The 18,844-nt window shown below is 41.3% G+C and overlaps 1 protein-coding gene across 4 annotated transcripts in view; it reads right to left on the reverse strand.

Moving 5' to 3' along the window:
- The window catches only part of PDS5B (PDS5 cohesin associated factor B), a 117,191-nt gene that overhangs the window by 60,040 nt on the left and 38,307 nt on the right, over positions 1-18,844 (reverse strand). For all 4 annotated transcript variants that reach the window (XR_010612436.1, XM_065678409.1, XM_065678407.1 and 1 more), the window contains exons 8-10: positions 17,198-17,338; positions 2,505-2,620; positions 710-804 (exon numbers count right to left, since the gene is read on the reverse strand). Coding sequence is in view for 3 of the 4 variants with exons in the window: in XM_065678409.1 (XP_065534481.1) it covers positions 710-804; positions 2,505-2,620; positions 17,198-17,338 (352 nt within the window). In the remaining variant the exon portion in view is untranslated. The remainder of the gene's footprint in view (positions 1-709; positions 805-2,504; positions 2,621-17,197; positions 17,339-18,844) is intronic.

Consider the following 18,844-nt stretch of genomic DNA (forward strand, 5'->3'; position numbering starts at 1 on the left):
TTCAGCAAGCAGGAGAGCAGTCCCATGCAATTAACAGCCCTTTAAATTTTCTGCTTAGACCAACTAAATAAAGATATTACCTCCAAAAATTATAAGAAACAGGAGTTTATTGATTGGGGGAGATATAGTCTCCATATACACTGTGAGGGGGAAAAACCCCAAACTATACAATTTTCTTTAATTACACTTTTCTCATTAAGACATCAGGAACAACAACTACTAAATATTTTTATCTACATCAGTTCCTTTCTACAGAGGTCTTGAATTACAAGCTGTATTTCGCCTGAAGAAGACGGAACCAATGGCTGTGATCACAGTTACCAGGACCGTTTCTCATGTTTTAAACCATGACTGCATAATATTTGCACATTTTGGCTTTGTGGAACTGAGGTCTCCACTCTGCACCCTACTTAATAAATGCCATGACCATTAGGTTAGCCAGGCTGTCTTTGCCTGATCCCATAGTGCTTACTTTCAATACCGGCTGCAAATGCAACTGCTTTGAGAGAGTGATCTCTTAGTTAAGGCATTCTTTATGCACAACTCCCTCAGCCCAAGAGGCAGCACTAAGGCAGGGACTCTGTGACTTAGAACTTGAACCTCAATTACATCCTCCACTACATCTGACATTACTTAGGATTACAACTAACCAGCCTGACTTTTCCAGGAGACTTAAAATACTATTTTAATGTTATAATAAATCTGGTACCTGTTAAGTCTTTTGCTAGGTCAGGATGGTTCATAAGACAGTGACTTGCAAATTTCACACATTCAAGACGAATAGGTACATGGATATCATTAAACCTATTTAGAAACAAGACAACGAATTACAACAGCAACAAAAATACCAATGCTTCTACCAGAGCAATTAGTTTATTTCCACACAATTTTTAATACCTCCAAAAATATTTTTATGCTTCCCATGCAGTTATATGCTGTAAAACATCTCTGATTTCACAGTATTAAGTAGACTGTCTTTAGCTTAAGAAAAGATTTCTGTACTCATTTATTAATTCATGTTCCAAACGTGAAGAGAAATATTCTCTCCTGGTACACATGAAAATCTCCCAGGCAGATAACAACTATTTATTACAAAGATGTCTGACATTTTAAGTATTTTTTCTGTAATAATCCATATAATTGACCATGAACCATGTATCAGCAGCTAAAACTTTTATAAGCTTATGATATTTGTCCTCTCTTTAAACTGTATGAAAGACATCAAACAGGAATCTAGCCTAGTACAAATTTACTCTGAGATGGATCACTTCAACCTCTGTAGTATTTCTTTTTGAAAGAATGAATTAAGTTTGATGCTTGAAAACCAGTATTTTCTCGTATTTAATTTTGATGCAAGTCATTTTATAACAAAATGACTGATGCAAGAGATTTTTGTAACTCTCATTTTGAAAAATTCAATGTATTTTCAAGCTATCCTCAAAATGCTTGTTTTTAAACAAATTAAAAATTAGATTTTAGAACAACATTGCTGTTGAAATGCTTATTTATAAAACAAAGAGGTTTTAAGAAATAAAAGTTTTAGCAAAAAAGCAGTTATATTTTCAAACTTCACAGATATTAAGAATTGTTCCTTTAACGACATGGCTATTTTAACTTAGTTAAAATCCTGGGGAAAAGGTAAACACGTATGTGATTCAAAACTAGCTGAAAACAGTAATTATGAACAACAGTCTTCATATTGCTTCACATTATAATAGAGTGAAGCATTTTCTTTTAGGCCCAGTTAGACCTGTGGGTTTTTTTAATGACATGCAATGTTTCCAATAGTTATACACTTTCAAACAAAAGGCCTTCCCTCAATCAAGTTTCTGTACTGTCAAAAAATAGCAGTTCTTTGAGGACTCTGGTTTTGATACACTTGAAGGCTAAATTATAAACTATTGCATTTGTAATAATGTGTAGAATTTATCCTCATTTACTCAAATCAAAAACATTTTCATCCTCGTAGCCATACTTAAGTTTCTTCTTACTACAAGGTCCAGCTGTGTTTTCTGGCACAAACCAGCAGAATATTTCAAAATCAAGACTAAGTATGTTTGCCACACAAATTTAAATACTACAAACCTCCTTAAAGGCACTCCTACCATTAAAAAATTGAAACCAATACACAAATACTGTAACATAAAAGCCTCAAAACAAGTTGCAGTATCACCGGATACTGCAAATGTCATTTGATGCTGTTTTAGAATTAATCCATTATTGAATAGTTTCACTTATGAAGAAATATTCCTTTTGCTTGACAATTGCAATAAAGATAATTGGGGAAAGGAAAAAAGAGAACTAAAGAGGAATGATTTGTAATTGTTTCCTCTGCAGAATCACAGATGCAGAAGATTTACGTATAATAATCGCTTTAGCATTATGTGTCAGATTTCAGATAAACCAGCAGGAGGGAACTCACTTAGGTGTATCACTTAAAAGGTTTAATTATACTTCATTGAATGTTTCTTCTTCCTAAGGAAGGGAATTAAACCAACACATACCTCCCCAGGTAGCACTGCCAAAGTGGTTTGTTTTGAGAAGCCAACTCTGAATCCTTTGCCCCAAACATTTTTGCTAGCAGTTTTACAACCTGCAGGCGTTCTTCATTGTCATTGCTCTAGAAATTGAACACATTTTTTTTTAATTAAAAAGTAAAATTATAAAACCAAACAACACCAAAAAAGCCCACAACCCCCCCAAACCCCAATAAAAACCAGAAACACACAACCAAAAGCCCCAAATCCCCCCACACAGACAAAAAAAACACCAAACAAACCAAAACAACTCAAACCAACAAAAACAAAAAAAAACCACAACCAAACCCACCAGAATTCTGTTTTGTATAGATTTTACACCAATACACTTATACACTTCTAGAAATATCAGAATGCAGATTAATAGACTTTTCTTGTGTAGAAATGCGTACATCCAGACAAAAACCTTTTGCTATTACTGGGAAAAGACAAAACAATAACAGCAGCTGAAAATTAAAAACAGTGTAAAGGAAAAAACCTAATGTGGACAAAGCCTGGTGAAAAATATGAAAAGTACACAGGTGCACACATCTGTTTAACCCTCATTTACAAATTAGTGATTCTGTTAGGAAATTTGGTATGTTCCTGTACAAGCTTACACAATTCAAGCGCAACACAAAACCCGCAAAACTAACACTACATTTGTCTGCATTCAGAAAACCAATTTATAGAGAAGATCCAAGATGCACAGGTTCTGGTCCTGTATTTAAGCCTGCATCTAAAAATACTGAGTTACAACAGATACCTCCCTTTCATATTTAAAATTAGCACTAACAGAGATAAAACAAGGCACTTCCCAGTATATTTTCATTATCGCTGGTTCGCATTACACTTGTTTAGTACAACACACAGCATTTGAAGCTTAAAACATACTTTGGATATACGTGCTAATGCTTGTGCAATTAGCATGAACTTGCTGCTCATCGATTTTCTTTTGCTTATTAAAAAGAAAGATAACTGGCTGCAACATTTCTTTGGAAAGGGAGTAGCTAAAATTAGTCATAGCTAGATACTAATCACCTCATTATTTCAGCATTTTTCTAGTAATAAAGACAAGGACTGTTTAAAATATTGTTCTTTTCTACTATTTCTGACATTCTAGTTAGTTCAACATCACTTTTTTAATGTAAAAAAGAAATAACAGCACAGTGTAGCTGACAGAGCTCTCTAATATGACATCACAGCCTTAAAGACCAACTATTCCTCCTATCTGACTCAATACCATAAATGGGCTGAAAAGTTTGCTAGTATGTCCTTTTAGTTCAGCTCCCTAGAAACAGTAAAAGCATTTGTAAAATCTTTAAACAGAGAGAGACAAGTTAAGGATGAAGAAGCCTTAAACACTGACATCCGGCATTACAAAAGACTAATTCTTCCAAATACATGCTAGTATTAACAGCACTAAAAGTAAATCCATTACTATTTGACTAATATTTCCAAATAAAATTCAGGTTGACATTACTGAAAGCCATTTTCAAACTCCTTCTCTTAATCTGCAATAAATTATACTTCTTTTCCTCAATAAGTTTCAGCTTGTGTCCTTTATACTACAAAGTCATATTCTGTGCCCTCATGGTTAAGATTTTATTATTTTTTTTAAGCCTATATTAGTCTCCATTATTCACATCCCATCAACTCCTATTAAACCAACACAACATTAACATTAAGCATCTCTGAATTTCCCTAGGTAACCAATACAGATCCAGAGGAAGACACACAAGAAGGTGGGGAAAAAGTGGGGTGAAGGGGTCAGTAGCACCCTAAACATTCAACTACTTGATTTCACAGCCAGAAATAGAGGGGAAAAAAAAGATTAAAAAAGGTTAAAAAAAACCCCAACAAACAAATCCCAACACACAACAAATAAAACCCTACCAAAATCCATACAATATCCTTAATGAACTGGCCACAGAAGAAGCTGTCACTTATTAGCTAACTATAAGACAACCTACTACATTTCTAGTCCCGCTTGTAGAAACAATGAATATTTATGGCTGTGGATGAAGAGAATTTGCAACTTTCTAAATTTGTGCCCAAACGCTGGTCTCCTTGAAGCATTCTTACACAGAACTCCTGAAGGTAACAAAAATCAACCTGTCCCTCTTATTAAATTAATACATCACTGCTGCAGCCTCTCAGTGATATTTTTTCAGTTTCCCATACATGCTCCCAACACACAGGCAGCTGCCCTTCTGCCTACATATTAGGGTCACAAATAGCAGCTGAAGTTGGTCAGATTGTTATCAGTACCAAGTCCAAAAGCAGAGGCACCACTGAGGATCTGGGGAGGATTTGAGAGTAGAAGTGGACACATGACCTGAAACTTGCCAGGAATTTTAACTACCATATCCAGAAAGAAAGGCAGCTCTACAATAATAGAAGTCAACATTTTATTGATTTTATTCATTACATTATATTGTCTTAGTCAGATGGTAAAATAAAGATGTAAAACCTGTTATGGCTATTTCCTAAATACTCTATTCATGAGCTTTCAATTCACCTAAACATACAATGAATGGTATTCACCCTCAGTAACACAAATTTCTAAAATTCAAATACGAAATTTGAATGAAAGAATATCAGTTTCCTTTACAAGCTGACCTACACAACAATACATTCTTACCTCTGTTCCCTCCTGCACCAGTAGCGCTTCTGTGTCAACACTAGGTCTCTAAACACACCACCTTAAGATGCCAATGTCAGACACAAATGACTGACTCTCACAGAAGAGGGTTAAGCTAAATGAATTTCAGGGCACATTCTCCTGCTAAGCCCTCAGATTCCTTTCCAAAATTCAGTTAAAAAATAATTACCAGTTAGAAGCAACCATGATCTGACACAGCTCTCCAAGAGTTACAGTTTAACAATACTCCTTTTCTGCCACATGAGAACATAGGAGCTTTTTCTTTACAAAGATCTATAAAGGTGTGATGGGTTGACCCCAGCCACAAGTCAAACATCCACCCAGCCTCTCTCTCACTTTCCTCTCCTGTGAAGAGAGTGGAACTGGAGAAAATAGAAGGAAGATTAAAATGTTCATGGATCAAGATAATAACAGTTTAATAGGTAAAGGAAAAGCTGCATGCACAAGTAAAGCAAAGAGAGGAATTCATTCACTACACCCTACCAGTTCCTAGAAAGCAGGTCTCAGAGAGTATAGCGCTTGCTTGGGAAGACAAACATTATGAGCACAAACATACGCCCCCCTTGCCTCCTCCTTTCCCTGACCTTTTATTGCTGAGCACGTGTCACCTTTCAACCTCCTGCCCTGCCTCAGCCTACTTGTGGTGGGGAAGAAAGCCTTTACCTATGGAAGCACTATTCACCAACAGCCAAATCATTAGTGTGACAATAACTCCGTTTTAGCCACAAATGTGAAGTACAGTACCATACAGGATGTTACAAAGAAAATTAACTCCATCCCAGCGAGACCCAAAAGGATAACTAGTATGTCCTCTTCTGTTTGTGACATGGCAGCACACACCTGACTGCACTTCAATTCTGGCCGAACATACTAAAAAGATTCTTGTGATACACAGGACAAAAAAAGCACCTAAAGGAGTAAAGCACACAAAAGCTGCACATTTCAGAAAACACCAGCGCTGCCAGTAACCTTTCATTCTTCAGCCAAGCCAACACATACAATTCTCACAGCAGTTAAAATGACCTGGCATCCTGACCAAACTGCATGGTCACTGGTTGCACCTAACGACAAGGTGCTTGTACACTAGGTGGCCACATTGTTTTAGATCCAAAACAGTAAATTTGTGCAACAGTGTTACTGAGGCACCTATGCTCTCTCACAACCTCCATACTAAGTGTTTCTTAATCCCTCTATACATTGTCAAAAATTTAGCCACTGACAAGAAAACCCTTGCGTTTTTCCCCACACTCAAAAAGACAATCTTCCATAAGACCCTGATCCCATAAAGAAAAACCAAGAGGCTTACTGCCACAAAGAAGGCAAGTTCAGGGAGATGGAGAGCACGAATCTGGATCCTGTCAGGTAATGAGTCACAGACACAAATGTTTGTTCATGTCCTCAAACTCCTATCAGCCCAACCAATTGGAAGGCTCCGAAGATCGCCCACCTAGTTTGTAGGGGGAAAACCACCACCACTTCATCTTCAAAACATGCCACAAAGAGTTTAAAAGCAAAAAAGTACAACATTATGTGGAAATTCTGGTTCACATACAGAATACAACCAGTAGAAAAGTTGCTGATACCAGGAAGAACCAGTTTAGAGCAACAGGATCACTATCAGAGAAATGCCCAGCACTTACATTGTGAGACTGAGTACCCTAAAGTCAGGATGAAATATGAGAACAATCCCTGGAAGAACAACTTAAGGATACCAAGACCTTTCAGCAGCCTCCAAGAACAGGGGAAGGTCCCCAGCATCAGAACAATCAAGATCTCAGGGGACTGGAGCACCTCCCCTATGAAGACAGGCTGAGGAAGTTGGGGCTGTTCAGCCTGGAGAAGAGAAGGCTGCGTGGAGACCTCATAGCAGCCTTCCAGTATCTGAAGGGGGCCTATAGGGATGCTGGGGAGGGACTCTTCGTCAGGGACTGTAGTGACAGGACAAGGGGTAATGGGTTCAAACTTAAACAGGGGAAGTTTAGATTGGAGATAAGGAGGAAATTCTTTCCTGTTAGGGTGGTGAGACACTGGAATCGGTTGCCCAGGGAGGTTGTGAGTGCTCCATCCCTGGCGGTGTTCAAGGCCAGATTGGATGAAGCCTTGTGTGGGATGGTTTAGTGTGAGGTGTCCCTGTCCATGGCAGGGGGGTTGGAACTAGATGATCTTGAGGTCCTTTCCAACCCTAACTATTCTATGATTCTATGATCAAGAACACCTTTGGGCTTTTTTCCCTCCTGTTCACTTTAACTAGAATTTATGCAAATGAGCATGGTAGCCCTTGCACTCATGAAACAGGAGTACATCCAACAGACTTGAGATTTCAGTCTGTTCTCAGACAGAAATCAATTAATCAATTAATTGATGTGAATGAGCACTTTGCTTTTGGTAGAAAAAGCATCACCAAAAATGTTTCCCTCAGTGTAAACAGACTCATCCCATTCAACGAACAGGATTCATCAGTAATCACATGGCTCGAGGACCAGAACATGTGTCTCCTTGATGCATCTCAAGTAAAAAGGAAGACAGTAAAAATGAACTAAACTGTATTTTTCTTTAAGGGCTCAGTAACAGGAAGCAAAATATATATACCATTAGAACATACAGATATGAGCATCTCAAGGACAACCCTTCAAAGTCTTATCACATATCATTATCAAATCACTATTATTCTTCCAGGAATTCCTATCTTCTCTTGTTTGGCTAGTAACTTCCCATTCTGTTGCCAAATGGCAACTCTGAAAAGTGAAGAAATCTTTCTCAGGTTATCAGTAATGAAGTTCTGCAATATTTGCTTTTGGAAACCCCACATCACATAATTCTTCTCTTGTACAGAGGCCGAACTGTTATTTCCCAATTTATTTTGAAATCCTGAGCCCTACTGAGCTGACCTTCATTGCTCTCTACATGACAAGGCCAACAAAAAAAAAATAAAATAAAATAAAAAATAGTTATTTATCATCCATACGAAAGTAACCATTTATCATTCTCCACCGGCAAAGAGACTTTTCAGACGTCAAAAGAATTTAAAAAGAACAGCTCTTGGACAAAAATGGCTCGAACTACAGCAAACAAAAGAAAAATGCTTTAAGAAATTAATTCATTTCTTTTAAATTTCACTGAAATGATCAGAAGTACTGAGTTCTGGCCCACAGAACTTGCCAAGTTTGACCTGAACATTGTTTTTTTTTTAAAACATCCACTTTAAATTGAGCCAGAACACTTGGAATCTTGATTGGATATGTCTACTATGAGTCTGCTTCATCTGGCCAATTTTTTTTTTTTTTATTTACTGCTTTTGAAACCATTATAAAGAACATGCATGTTCCCAGAAAAACAGAGAGCAATTACTCCATTTGTCTTTGAAAAGCACACATCAAATGTCCAACTTCCATATGTTCAAAGCATTCCAGATGAGATCATTTGGATACATCTTCACTCCTCAAAACTGACAACGCCACAGTTGAGACAGCCACAGCTTTTCTTTAACATCATCTGCTTTAAGAGCAATACAAACCTCTTTAGCAGCAAAGTAGCAATATGAGATCCTGGAAATCAGTAACTGTCACACTACCCCATAAGTTTTATTTGAGTATTTGCCCCCAAAATAATTGACTTTTACAATCACACCTTTGTCTGAAACAGCTCTTGGATATAATCTCACAGAGGGCTACAAAGATGATCAGGGATCTGGAACGCCTCTCCTACGAAGACAGGCTGAGAGCTGGGGTTTTTCACCCTGGAGAAGAGAAGGCACCAAGGAGACCTTAGAGCAGCCTTCCAATACCTAAAGGAAGGCTGCAAGAAAGCTGGAGAGGTGCTTTTTACAAGGGCATGTAGTGACAGGACAAGGCAGAATGGCTTTAAACTGGAAGAGCAAAGACTGAGATTAGACATTAGTAAAAAAATCATTGAGGGTGAGGCACTGGAAAAGGTTGCCCCGAGGAGCCATGGCTGCCCCATCCCTAGAAGTGTTCAAGGCCAAGTTGGACAGGGCTTTGAGCAACCTGGTCTAGTGGAAGGCGTTCTCTCGCATGCAAGGGGGTTGGAACTAGATGGTAGATAAAGGTCTCTTCCAACTCAAGTCGTTCTATAATTCTATGAAATGCTATGTACCAAATCCAGAAAAGCCAAAGTCATCTAGTCAAGCTATGAACGATATGCAGAGCTCACCGAAGTTCATGGTTATTGTATCATTAACTGACCTTTATTCAAAAAACCCACCTACTCTCTCTGCTATTTCACTTGGACTGCCAAGTGTATTTTTCTCCTTTACCAGGCAACTGATCCAAGGCTTCACCAAAGCTAACAGGGATACTGCTGTCTGGTTTCTTTTCATCCAAAGCAGCAAAACATTAGTTGCCTTCTACTATAAGCACTCTCAGTTTCACTGAATTCATACTCTCCTCTTAACATGCTAACATGCAATTTACCTAGATCTCAATTAAAAATGCTTGACACTAGCTGCTGCTGTTTTGAATAAAGCCATGACTATTATTGGAGTGGAAAGTATTTGATCATCACTGGCAGGTCTGCATAAAGAACGAATTTGTGTTGATTTCAGAATAAACATAGTCTGACCATATTTCATTAGTCTTTCAGAACATTCATCTTCAAGATACTATTTTAACCACAGAAGGATCTTACAGACCTCTCAACTCATTTAGAACCATAACACAGTTTGGGTTAGAAGGGACCTTTAAAAATCACCTAGTTCCAACCCCCCTACCACAGGCAGCAACACATTTCACTAGACCACTTGCTCAAAGCCCCACCCAATACTTGGCCTTCATCACTTCCGAGAATGGGGCATCCACAGCTTCCCTGAGCAGCCTGTTCTATTATTTCAAAATTTAAACTAGGATTATCCTATTCCAAATGGAGGCATTTCTTTTTTCCTTTTTTCTTTTTCCCCCCCCCCCCGTAAAAGATAGGTCAAACTACATTTGACAGCCAAACGGACAAAACAGACATATATTATTTGTCTTACAACTCGAGGCCTCAAAAACACACACCTGAAGTAACAAAATAATTCAAGCAGAAGCCACGCCATGGTCTTAGAATAGCTACAGACTGTACTCCATTCAACACGACATCAACAGAAGATGAGAAAGAGCAATAAGAAGGTAACTATAAATACATACATGTCTATTGGAAACACTGTTCACTGGATCTTACAATCCCCAAACCTGAACCCTTACCCTCAGGTTCAAGACCTCAAGGAGAAAACTAAACTAAGGATCAAGGAGACAAAAGCAACAAAACACATGCTCATCAAAGAGTATACTAAACAAAGAACAGAAATGTAAAAATGGAGAAAGATAAAAAAAAGAAAAGAAAAAGAAAAAAGGTGTTGTAAATTAAACAGTATAAAAGAAAACATGGAAACGTTTAGCGCTGAAATCACCTCGCTGAAGGAAGAGACTAGAAGTTGTTGAAAGAAAAAAGGCTGACAGCATCAAGCTACTAAACTTTCTGTTTCCAATGGTAAGATAGGATACAAAAAAGTTTGAAGGAGTGGAATGCAAGAGTTAATGAAAGAGGAGGAAGACAATTCAAGAACCTGCAGTTTTTAAATGGACCTAAAGATGGAAAGGTTACTGCAATTATGGCTGGGGGGGATGGGGCCGGAATAAAGGATGTGGCAGCAGTTAAGATTAAATCTTTTGAACAACAGCATTGGCTACAGAAGTACTGTTTTTATTGGAGTGAGAATGATAATTGTTCACCATCTGTAAGAACAGAAATTAAAGGCTGCAAAGGTCTATTTTTAAGAATTAGACAAAAAGCAGTAAATTGAATCCTTCTTTTGGAAATATGAATGAAAGGATAAAACCATTAACACGCAACCAGACCAACAATTGTATTGCGCCTGCCAAGCAACATTAGTGAAAAAATAATAGGCATAGGGGGTTGGAACTAAATTATCTTAAGGTCCTTAAACAACAGCACCTCCCCTATGAAGACAGGCTGAGAAAGTTGGGGCTGTTCAGCCTGGAGAAGAGAAGGCTGCATGGAGACCTCATAGCAGCCTTCCAGTACCTGAAGGGGGCCTATAGGGATGCTGGGGAAGGACTCTTCGTCAGGGACTGTAGTGACAGGATAAGGGATAATGGGTTAAAACTTAAATAGGGGAAGTTAGGTTGGAGATAAGGAGGAAGTTCTTTCCTGTTAGGGTGGTGAGGCACAGGAATAGGTTGCCCAGGGAGGTTGTGAGTGCTCCATCCCTGGCAGTGTTCAAGGCCAGGTTGGATGAAGCCTTGTGTGGGATGGTTTAGTGGGAGGTGTCCCTGCCCATGGCAGGGGGGTTGGAACTAGATGATCTTGAGGTCCTTTCCAAACCTAACTATTCTATGACTCTATGAACAAGCCACTATGATAATGAATACTGCACTGAGAATAGACCAAATGTTCTACAAACCTAAAATCTGTCCTCAAAAATACATGCAATTTTACAAGTGGCCTACCACACACTAGCCCTCACATTTAGTAACAGATCACTTTCAAACTTTGTAATAAAAAACTAATCAAATTCCCCACTTCCACAGAAACCCTGTGGAATGACAAAGAGAATAGAAGTAGTGCAGAATAAAGGGAGTATGAGCTGTTACATGAATTTCTTCCAAGTGATCGAGACACTCTGAAATGGTTTGAAGTTGTCCTGGGTTCAGCAGTAGCAGTTATTTTTCTCCTTAGTAGCTGGTGCAGGGCTGTGTTTTGACTTTTGGCCTGGGAACAGAGCTGATAACACAAATGTTTTAGTCTGACCAAGGACTTTCTGAGCCTCATGGTCTGCCAGAGAGGAGGGAAAGCTGGGAGGAAGCAGAAACAGGACACCTGACCCAAACTAGCCAAAGAGGTATTCCATACCACAGCACGTTATGCCCGGGATTTAACTGGGAGTTACCTGGAAGGGCTAGGGACTGCAGAGTTGGATGAGGTATCAGTCGGTGCTTGGCTGGGGGAGTGGGGCAAGTTATTATTGGTGGTAGCAGTAATGGTTTGTGGTATACCTTAGTTACTAAACTGTTCTTATCTCAACCCATGGGAGTTGCATTCTTTTTGATTCTCCTCTCCGTCCCTCCGCCAGTAGAGGGAGGGAAAGAAGGCAGGGAGTGAGTGGACAAGCTGTGTGGATCGGTTTAAACCATGACAGAAGTCAGAGAAAAATAACTACTAAAAGAGATAGCTAGCACGAGCTATCTTTCAGACATAAGAAATAAGCCTGAAAATCATAAAAGTCATTGCACAGCAATGACTACAACACACATTTATTGAGTCCAATGCTCTGTTTAGACATTTCACGGGCCTTCTATTTGAACAAATTTATCAGTACATCAGTTTCCACTAACATGGAGCCCATCTTTTCCCCTATTCTGAACAGATGTAGTTTCTCTGTGCAGTTAGCAGCACAAGGTACTTTCAATATAGTGAAAGACCTTCACAATAAATAGTACAGTAAACCAAGGAATAACACAGGTCAGATTCTCAAGTCATCAAAAAAATCAAGTTACTGCTTGAAAGAAGCAAGGCAAAAACAACCAAACAAAAAAACCCCACATCAACCAAAACCCAAACATATGTATGCATGTATATATATGTATTGAATTGCTGAGGTGAGTAGCTTGAGAGAGGGAGAACGCCTTTAACACCGGAGCGGGGGAGAGATCAGCGTCCAGGAGCCTCAACTCAGAGCGGCCAGAGCTGCCGAGGAGCTTCAAGTTCTCGACAGGACCTGCCCAGGAGCCGGCAGCTCCGCGGACGTGAGCAGGGACTCACAGGGGGCGGAGCCAGGAGCAGCGGCACCAGCCCTGAGTGGGTAAAAACCTGCCCCAGGGAGCCCGAGCGACCAGGAGCGCGGCGAACAGAGCGGGATGAGGCAGGACGAGACAGTTTGCGTGGCCGTTCGCGCAGGCAGGCGAGCGGGATGGTGAGCACCCGTCGTATGGCCAGGGCCCGCGCTGGGAGCTCTGCTCTGGCTGCCCCGGTGGTGCCCAGCGTAGGCACCCAGACAGAGCAGATGAGAGGGGAGGCTGCAGGGCAGAGCTCGGGGTGTAGAGGGTGCCTGCACTGGGCTTGTGAGGGAAGGGGCTGCACTCGGTGCTCCCTGGTGGAGGCCCTCCTGCAGCAGGTGGCTGAGCTGCGGAATGCTATTAGCGGGCTTCAAGATGTCAGGGTAGCTGAGAGGAAGCTGGAGCAAGCAGCTCCAGCCCCAAACTGTGCAGGGGCCTCAAGCTTCCCCTCCAGCTCATGAAGGAAAGAAGGAGGCCACCAACCCGGTAAGCTGGGAACTGGTGACAAAGAAAAAATAACAAAAGAAGAAGGAAAAGGACAATTAAAAGCAAGGAGCTTCCTCCTAAATCTGTTGTCCCCACGCAGAACCGCTTTGCTGCCCTGCAGGAGACTAACGAGGAAACAAACTTGCACCACAAACAGCCGGATTATGCACAGGTAAAGATCTCTACTGGCGCTACAAAGGAAAAGCGGCGGGTTGTAGTAATAGGGGACTCCACTTTGAAAGGGACGGAAGCACTCGCCTGTCGGCCAGACCCCGTCTCGAGGGAGGTGTGCTGCCTACCAGGGGCACGGATCAGGGATGTTACAGAAATACTGCCTGCTCTAGTAAGTTCCACGGACTATTACCTGCTCCTGGTAATCCATGTGGGTGCTAGAGATATAGGTAGTAGGAGACTGGGGACCATAAAGAAAGACTACAGAGCCCTGGGAGAGGTGGTTAGGGGCTCCGGTGCTCAGATAGTCTTTTCGTCAATTCTCCAGGACACAGGGGAAGACCAAGAAAAAGCTAGGAGGATTGGCCAGGTGAATAGATGGTTAAAAGGGTGGTGTCATAGTCAGGGGTTTGGGTGTCTTGAACATAGGACTGAAGTTAGTAGGCCAGATCTACTGGGGGCTGGTGGAGCTGCTCTGGTAAAGAAGGGGAAGAACAGTTTTGGTAGGAGGCTTGCCAGGCTGGTCAAGGAGGCTTTATACTAGATGTGTTGGGGGAGGGGGGCATCACTCCATCCCAACACACCCAGTCAGTTGCCAGCACCTATAATAAATGCTCGGAGCAATGTAGAGACATTCCAGCTGCTCCAGCCAACGAGCCGGCTTCAATTGGAGCTCGTCTCAGATGCCTCTATACAAACGCCCGTAGCATGGGGAACAAACAAGAGGAATTAGAGATGTGTGCACATCTACGGGAGTATGATATAATAGGCATCACAGAAACATGGTGGGATGGCTCCTATGACTGGAGTGTTGGAATGGAAGGTTACAGGCTCTTTAGAAAGGACAGGCCTGGCAGGCAGGGAGGGGGAGTTGCCCTTTATGTTAGGGATAGGCTGGAGAGTATGGAACTCTGTCTGGGAACAGGTGAGCAGTTTACAGAGAGTTTGTGGGTCCGGGTTAAAGGGAAAACAGCTGTGGGACACATTACTGTGGGAATCTGTTACAGGCCGCCTGATCAAGGAGAACCTGTGGATGAAGCACTCTACAGACAGATAGGAACAGCCTCACGCTCGCAGGCCCTTGTTCTCATGGGGGACTTCAACCACCCTGACATCTGTTGGAACAATGGCACTGCATGGCACAAGCAATCCAGGAGGTTCCTCGACTGTGTGGAAGACAACTTCCTTCTGCAAGTAATAGAGGAGCCGACAAGGACAGGTGCCATGCTTGACCTTGTGCTCACCAACAGGGAAGGGCTTGTTGAGAATGTGGTACTCCAGGGCAGCCTTGGATGCAGTGATCACGAGATGGCCGAATTTGAGATCCCCAGCACAGTGAGGAGAGCGTGCAGCAAGCTCACTGCCCTGGACTTTAAGAGAGCAGACTTTGGCCTCTTCAGGAGCCTGCTTAGTAAGGTTCCATGGGATATAGCCCTGGAGGGCAGGGGGGCCCAAGACTCTTGGTTGATATTCAAGGATCATCTGCTACAAGCTCAGGAGTGCTGCATCCCAACTAGAAGGAAGTGCGGCAGGAGGGCCATGAGACCTCCTTGGATGGATAAGTAGCTGCTGAGGAAAATTCAAAGGAAAAAACAGGCTTATAAAAAATGGAAGCAAGGACAGGCGGCCTGGGTAGAGTACAGGGATGTTGTCTGGGAAGCTAGGGACCAGGTTAGGAAGGCTAAGGCCCAGTTAGAATTAAACCTAGCCAGGGATGTGAAAGATAACAGAAAGGGATTCTACAGGTACGTAGCAAACAAAAAACAGACTAGGGACAAAACAGGCCCCCTGAGGAAGCTTTCGGGAGAACTGGCTACACAGGATTTGGAGCAGGCTGAGGTTCTGAATGACTTCTGTGCCTCGGTCTTCACTGGCAAAGGCTCTGACTGCACCACCCAGTTCTTAGAAGGCAGATGCAGGGACTGTGAGAATGAAGACCTTGGGCCCACTGTAGGAGAGGATCTGGTTCAAGACCATCTTCAAAATCTGAACGCGCACAAGTCTGTGGGACCTGATGGAATCCATCCCCGGGTCTGAAGGAGCTGGCGAATGAAGTTGCTAAGCCACTGGCCATCACATTTGAAAAATCATGGCAGTCAGGTGAAGTTCCCCACAACTGGAAAAAGGGAAATATAACCCCCATTTTCAAGAAGGGGAAAATGGAAGACCCGGGGAATTACAGACCAGTCAGTCTCACCTCTGTGCCTGGTAAAATCTTGGAGCACATTCTCCTGGATGGCATGCTAAGGCACATGAAAAACAACAAGGCGCTTGGTGACAGCCAGCATGGCTTCACTAAGGGGAAATCCTGCCTGACCATTTTGGTGGCCTTCTATGATGGGGCTACAGAATTGATGGATAAGGGTAAAGCAGTTGATGTCATCTACCAGGACTTGTGCAAAGTGTTTGACACTGTCCCACACAACATCCTTCTCTCTAAATTGGAGAGATATCAATTTGATGGACGGACCACTCGGTGGATAAAGAACTGGCTGGATGGCCGCACACAAAGAGTTGTGGTCAATGGCTCGATGTCCGGCTGGAGACCAGTCTTATGAAGTTTAACCATGATAAGTGCAAGGCCCTACACCTGGGTCGGAGCAATCCCAGGCACAGCTACAGGTTGGGCAGAGAAGAGATTCAGAGCAGCTCTGCAGAGAAGGACTTGAGGGTATTGGTCAGTGAGAAACTTAACAGGAGCTGGTTTCAGTGTGCGCTCACAGCCCAGAAAGCCAACTGTATCCTGCGCTGCATCAAAAGGAGCGTGACCAGCAGGTCGAAAGAGGTGATCCTGCCCCTCTGCTCTGCTCTTGTGAGACCTCACCTGGAGTATTGTGTGCAGTTCTGGTGTCCTCAACATAAAAAGGACATGGAACTGCTGGAACAAGTCCAGAAGAGGCCCACGAGTATGATCAGGGGACTGGAGCACCTCCCGTATGAAGACAGGCTGAGGAAGTTGGGGCTGTTCAGCCTGGAGAAGAGAAGGCTGCGTAGGGACCTAATAGCAGCCTTCCAGTACCTGAAGGGGGCCTATAGAGACGCTGGGGAGGGACACTTCGTCAGGGACTGTAGTGACCGGACAAAGGGTAATGGGTTAAAACTTAAAACAGAGGAAGTTTAAATTGGAGATAAGGAGGAAATTTTTTCCTGTGAGGGTGGTGAGGCACTGGAATCGGTTGCCCAGGGAGGTTGTGAGTGCTCCATCCCTGGCGGTGTTCAAGGACAGGTTGGATGAAGCCTTGTGTGGGATGGTTTAGTGGGAGGTGTCCCTGCCTATGGCAGGGGGGTTGGAACTAGATGATCTTGAGGTCCTTTCCAACCCTAACTATTCTATGATTCTATGCACTGTAGGTTCATACATCTGAAAGTAAATTATTCTTTTTGAGGGCTTTGATGAGTTTTCCTTTAAACAGTGCAAAGATATGTTTTACATATAAGTATTCATTTTATATGCCAAATAATTTGATGAAATTTTCAATAAATAAATAAATAAATAAAATAATTATAAGAATCATTAACAGCCAAAGCACACACATTCCAAATATACAGGAGGGACAAGAAGTGTTTACCTTAAGTTTGAATTCAAGCTGGGGTAAAACAGAAAGCAGAAGGTGACTGTCAATATTGTACAACTCCAGAATTAAGTCGAATACGTGCTCTGACAGGTCACTAATGGATGTTTTACCAAGCATGAGGACTTGATTGAAGAACTGGAAAATAAAACACGGTATATACATTAATAACTAAGTGTATATACGCTCTTCTAAATCCTATACTTGCCTACCTATAAATTCACCATGCACAGATCAGGATTCTGTAACAGAAATCTTCAAATATCGTTGTTTTGTATTCAATGTTACATGTAATGGAAAGTACATTAGAAGTTTGTTAAAATGCTTCACTTACCAGAGCAGGCCTACAATAATGTAAGAAACACAATTTTAGAGGAGTTCCAAAGTGCATCACGTCTTTTTATAATGTGACTATATTTAGAGTTATTTCACTATTGAGAACAATCACTTTATAAGTATTGTAACATTTAGCCAAAACAGGGCTGAAACAACTGGCTAATTACTATATTACACAGCTGACAGGTTAAGGAGCTGTAAGTAAGAGCACAGGAATTAATAACTGGCTGCTCCAGAATTTAAATTTACAAGCAGCATAACGCAGCTGTAAAGCCATTATTCTTTCATGGTAAACTTGACAGGTATGAGGGAAACTTTATACTTCTCATTAAAGAAAGTATTTTCTAAAATCAAATATTAATTCCACACTCATTTCAACTATATCCTTTCAGAATACATGGGAAAGAAGCAACTAAGGAGGAACTTCCTACTCTTTACTCATAATAGGGAGGACATAATTTGGAAAGTTTTTCTTCTCTTTGGGTTAAGATAATACACAAGCATGGCTAAACAAATTAAACTATTTCCACCTGCCACAAAGGCAACAGAACACACGTAAATGGCACTTCAGTTTCCAAACCCCAAACTTGGTACAGATGAACATCATGACTCTTTGTACCTGACAAGGTTAATCATCTCAGTAAAGAAACTAAAATCATGAAAGCTACCATTTTTTAAGGTTTTAAAGTAAACCTCAACAAGTGATATAGTAGGAAAAGTCAACAGTTTCTAGCAATAATTATTAGAAATAATGAGTAAGTGCATTTCATTAGAAGTTAAAGAGTCCACACTGTCTTGCAGAAAAGTTTTCCTTTTCTGTATACAGTGTTGCCTGGAATACGTATATTCCATAATTCTTACTGTGCCTTTAATATACTTTAAGAAAGCAAGCAACTTTCAAAACAAAGACACCAGACAGCATAATATTTCCCACTTGTGGAAAACCAGGAACAGAAGACTGCACGTACATATTTTCCGTAAGAGGAAGATTCTTAGTGTACAGACTTCTTTTAAACGCACAAAACGCCACCCAGTTTGTAATCTAAACTTGCAGCTGAACAACATTGTAAGCACATTCCCATGTAACAACACCTTCCCAAACAGCAGGTTTAACTAACAGGTTTGAAGAGTTTTCACGGAAGATTTTTTTTAAATCTTAGAAGGTACCCATTTTGCAAGTACAAGCATTAGAAGTCTGCAAGCAGTAAAATGCATTGAAAATTTTCTATTGTTTTCAAGCTCCTGAGGTTTTGGATAACTGCCACGAGACCTGCTAAATCTTTAACTACTTCTAAAACCTTTTAATTA

Source organism: Lathamus discolor, chromosome 4, assembly GCF_037157495.1.
Source record: "Lathamus discolor isolate bLatDis1 chromosome 4, bLatDis1.hap1, whole genome shotgun sequence".
Taxonomy (NCBI): Eukaryota; Metazoa; Chordata; class Aves; order Psittaciformes; family Psittacidae; genus Lathamus; species Lathamus discolor.